At 55.5% G+C, this 3,450-nt stretch overlaps 1 protein-coding gene across 1 annotated transcript in view; it reads left to right on the top strand.

The window, feature by feature from the left end:
• LOC119112071 (ATP-binding cassette sub-family D member 1) overlaps nt 1-3,153 on the top strand; it is a 30,824-nt gene extending 27,671 nt beyond the window's left edge. The window contains exon 12 of the mRNA XM_037236055.1: nt 3,062-3,153. Coding sequence (XP_037091950.1) covers nt 3,062-3,072 — 11 coding nt within the window. The 3' untranslated portion in view covers nt 3,073-3,153. The remainder of the gene's footprint in view (nt 1-3,061) is intronic.
• Nucleotides 3,154-3,450: the final 297 nt, after the last annotated feature.

Below are 3,450 nucleotides of genomic sequence, written 5' to 3'. Positions count from 1 at the left end.
CACCCTGCTGACCGTCACCCACCGGCCCTCCCTCTGGTGAGTCAATGGTCAACATCACCCTGCTGACCAGTCACCCACCGGCCCTTCCTCTGGTGAGTCAATGGTCAACATCACCCTGCTGACCGTCACCCACCGGCCCTCCTCTGGTGAGTCAATGGTCAACATCACCCTGCTGACCATCACCCACCGGCCCTCCCTCTGGTGAGTCAATGGTCAACATCACCCTGCTGACCATCACCCACCGGCCCTCCCTCTGGTGAGTCAATGGTCAACATCACCCGCCGACTCTGATGAGCTGCATCCGCACCATCACTCACCGGTCAGCCGTCCTTCCCCTCTGGTGAGCTGCGACCTCGCCGCCACTCGTCGGCCCTCCCTGTGGCGAGGTTCAGCCCCAGTGATGCCCATTAGCTCCTCTGGTGAGTTACATCATCACCAGTATCCATTGGGCTCCCCCTTGGTGAATTACAGCCATGGGTAACCGATCCTTTTCCCGTTTAGCCAGTTGTGATGTCGCCACTATTTCCTGTCACCGATCTTCCCCTTTTAATGAGCTGAGGCCAATTTCACAAAAGCTGCAGCTGGCGTGAAAAGGCGAAATCGGGTTGATCATGCAGTTGTTATAAATAAATACAAATGGTTGTGTTTCAGCTCAAAGGAAAACGTGATCATGGAGGTCCAAATGACGTGCGAAACCACATGCCTATTGATGCGATCACAAGGTTTTTATTTCACGAATCAACGGGCCAATGATGGCCCACAGGCCAACCAATGATGTCGGCGCAGGTTGTTAAAATGTAACTCAAGGTATGTTTAACGGTACGTGTGAATGCATTCCTTCTAAAAAGACGATCCAGTAAAATGTAATGCGGAAGAAAGTCTATTCACGGGTTGTCAGGAGCTGGGGAATTCACGCGCACTTCAGATGAGCATAGATCTGCGGCAGAATATTAGATAGATGTACCCACCTGTACGGGCATGGCAAATGCTACGTGTCGCGGTCGTGATGCACCACAGAGCGCTTGTATGTTTAGCAGGCGCCACGTACGCCACACCGTGCTGTGCTCACTCGGTAATGATGCCGCGCTCACGGCGGTCCAGATAGCCGCGCTCACGGTGGTTCAGATAGCCCCGCTCACGATGGTTCAGATAGCCGCGCTCACGGCGGTCCAGATAGCCGCGCTCTCGGTGGTCCAGACAGCTTGTTAAAGTCGTGTAACCAGTGCTACTTGGTTTTCGAAGTTTGGTAATTGTCAGCATAAGGCCTCTGAACTCGGCAAATGATGAAATGAATAAATGATGGCGAGTGATGCAAAATTGGTTCGAAACGCGCAGCGGGGTCTGAAAATCTGAGTAGGCCGCTCCCATTGAAATATGCTTGTAACGCACTTGCGTGTTTTTGTCAATGCATTTAAAAGTGCTAGTGCATTTAACGGTTTTGCATCTATCTGCGGCTGAAACACGATGTCATCCGTCCGCGACATATCTGTTTTGCCATGCCAAAAATGACTATGATTTTTACCGTTGCATACTCAAATTTGGTGGGATAAACTTTTGACATAAGAAACGTTAGCTGCAGAAAATGTGTCATCTTTACTAGAACATATTATTTCCATCAAATACTCTGCACTCTGGGGATTCCAGTGGCATAATTTTTGGTGCTACACCTGCGACACAAGTTGTTGTACTGAGCAGAAAAACCGGCTCTCCTGAACATTTTTAGGCTTCAGAAAAGCGCGGCGTACAGTTTTTACCATTTGTGCCTCAGAGATGTACCTGTGTGCATGTTCTATGTACATGTGTGTTTGCAGTTTTTATCAAGGTATATGCTTGATCCGACCCTCTTATCCTCTTCCTTGCTTCGTCCTGCATCCTCGTGACGCTCCGCTTGTTCGAAATAGGCTGCATGTGCGGCCACAAATGGGTTGAGAGGCCCCTGGAGGGGGGCCCCGACCAGACGCCCAGCGCGTGGCCCGTAGAGGGGCCCATGCGCGGGCTAGGGTTCGTCGGTTGCCCCCCCCCCCCCCCCAGGCCCGTTTAATTCTTCCCCACCATTATCCAGTCTCCCTCATCCCGTAGCCTCGAAATGATTGTGGTTGGTCGGAAGGCTGGAATCCATGTAATCAGATAACCAACTAAGGTACATGATCCAATGTACAACCAAGCTACAGTTACAACTGGCAGCTTTTCGGATGACGAATTTGTAGGCTAGCTAGTTCGTTATTGCTCATTAAGCTGATCAGTGTTTGGGAAAGGGATCACAAATCATGCGGAACACGTGATGCGAATACCAAATCCTGCTGAACTTTACCTCATGAACCACCACAGCCACACGCCGGCCAACGCCTCCCTCCCTATCGAGATGTGCACCACCGCAGGCTGTTTCTGGCTGAGGTGGTGCCTCGTCTCAGCGAGAGACGCCGCTGTTCCCCCGGTGACGCGCGCCGCCCCTCGCCCGCAGGCCGTACCACTCGCACCTGCTGCAGTTCGACGGCGAGGGCGGCTGGCGGTTCGAGGAGCTCAACACCGAGACGCGGCTCTCGCTTAAGGACGAGAAACAGTCGCTGGAGCAGCAGCTCAGCGGCGTGCCCAAGATGCAGGAGCGGCTGCAGGTGAGGCGAGATACCGGCGGCGGCGGCGGCGGCTGCGCCAGGCCGCCCTGCACCAGTCGGGCTCCGGCGGAAACCAAGTGGGCGAGGTTTGAGGCGAGACAGCGGCGGCGGCGGCGGCTGCGCTAGGCCGCCCTGCACCAGTCGGGCCCCGACGGAAACCAATGGGCGAGGTTTGAGGCGAGACGGGAGCGTCTCGCCAGCGGGCTGAACGGCGGAACACTGTTATGGTGTGATGTTTTTGCTCTTGAGTCTCTGGTTCGGGCCTTGTATCATATAGCAGTGTCCAGCATTCAGTGCGTGTACAAATCTGAGCATCGCACTGAGCATCTGAAGTGTACACAAAGCGCCTCATGGTGAAGTTTTGCCGTGGCGGCCGCCAGCGGGCCCACTGGCGATGCCTGCCGGTCGCCGTCCAGCACCGCGGAGCTGACAGTCCGTGCGCGCCGCAGGAGCTGTGTAACCTGCTGGGCGAGGACTCGGCGGTGCTGGGCGCCGCCTCCACCGACTTCCTGTCGTCGGAGGGCTCCGAGTCCCGCGCCAGGAAAGAGTCGGAGGGCTCGTCGGAGGAGGGCGGCCGGTAGTGGGGAGGTGTCGCCCCTCGGCCGCGCGCACTAGCGGGTGGCGCGCCGGATGACGCAGCGCGGACGCCGAGACACCCGGTTGTGCCCGGCACCGGGGCAGACGACTGTTCAGTTTGAGGATGGTTACTCTGTTGTGATTTTAGTCAGATTAGACCGGTCAAGATCATGCGGGTCGGGACGGATCGCTTTTATGGTCGGAACGGATCGGATGCCAGGGTGAAAACGTAGAGGCTTCCTTGTGATTATGGAAAGTTTTT

The sequence above is a fragment of the Pollicipes pollicipes genome, unplaced genomic scaffold, assembly GCF_011947565.3.
Source record: "Pollicipes pollicipes isolate AB1234 unplaced genomic scaffold, Ppol_2.1 Scaffold_7261;HRSCAF=8764_pilon_pilon_pilon, whole genome shotgun sequence".
In the NCBI taxonomy this organism is placed as follows: Eukaryota; Metazoa; Arthropoda; class Thecostraca; order Pollicipedomorpha; family Pollicipedidae; genus Pollicipes; species Pollicipes pollicipes.
Note: the sequence above shows the minus strand (reverse complement) of the source record. Positions and strands in the feature narration are given on the sequence as shown.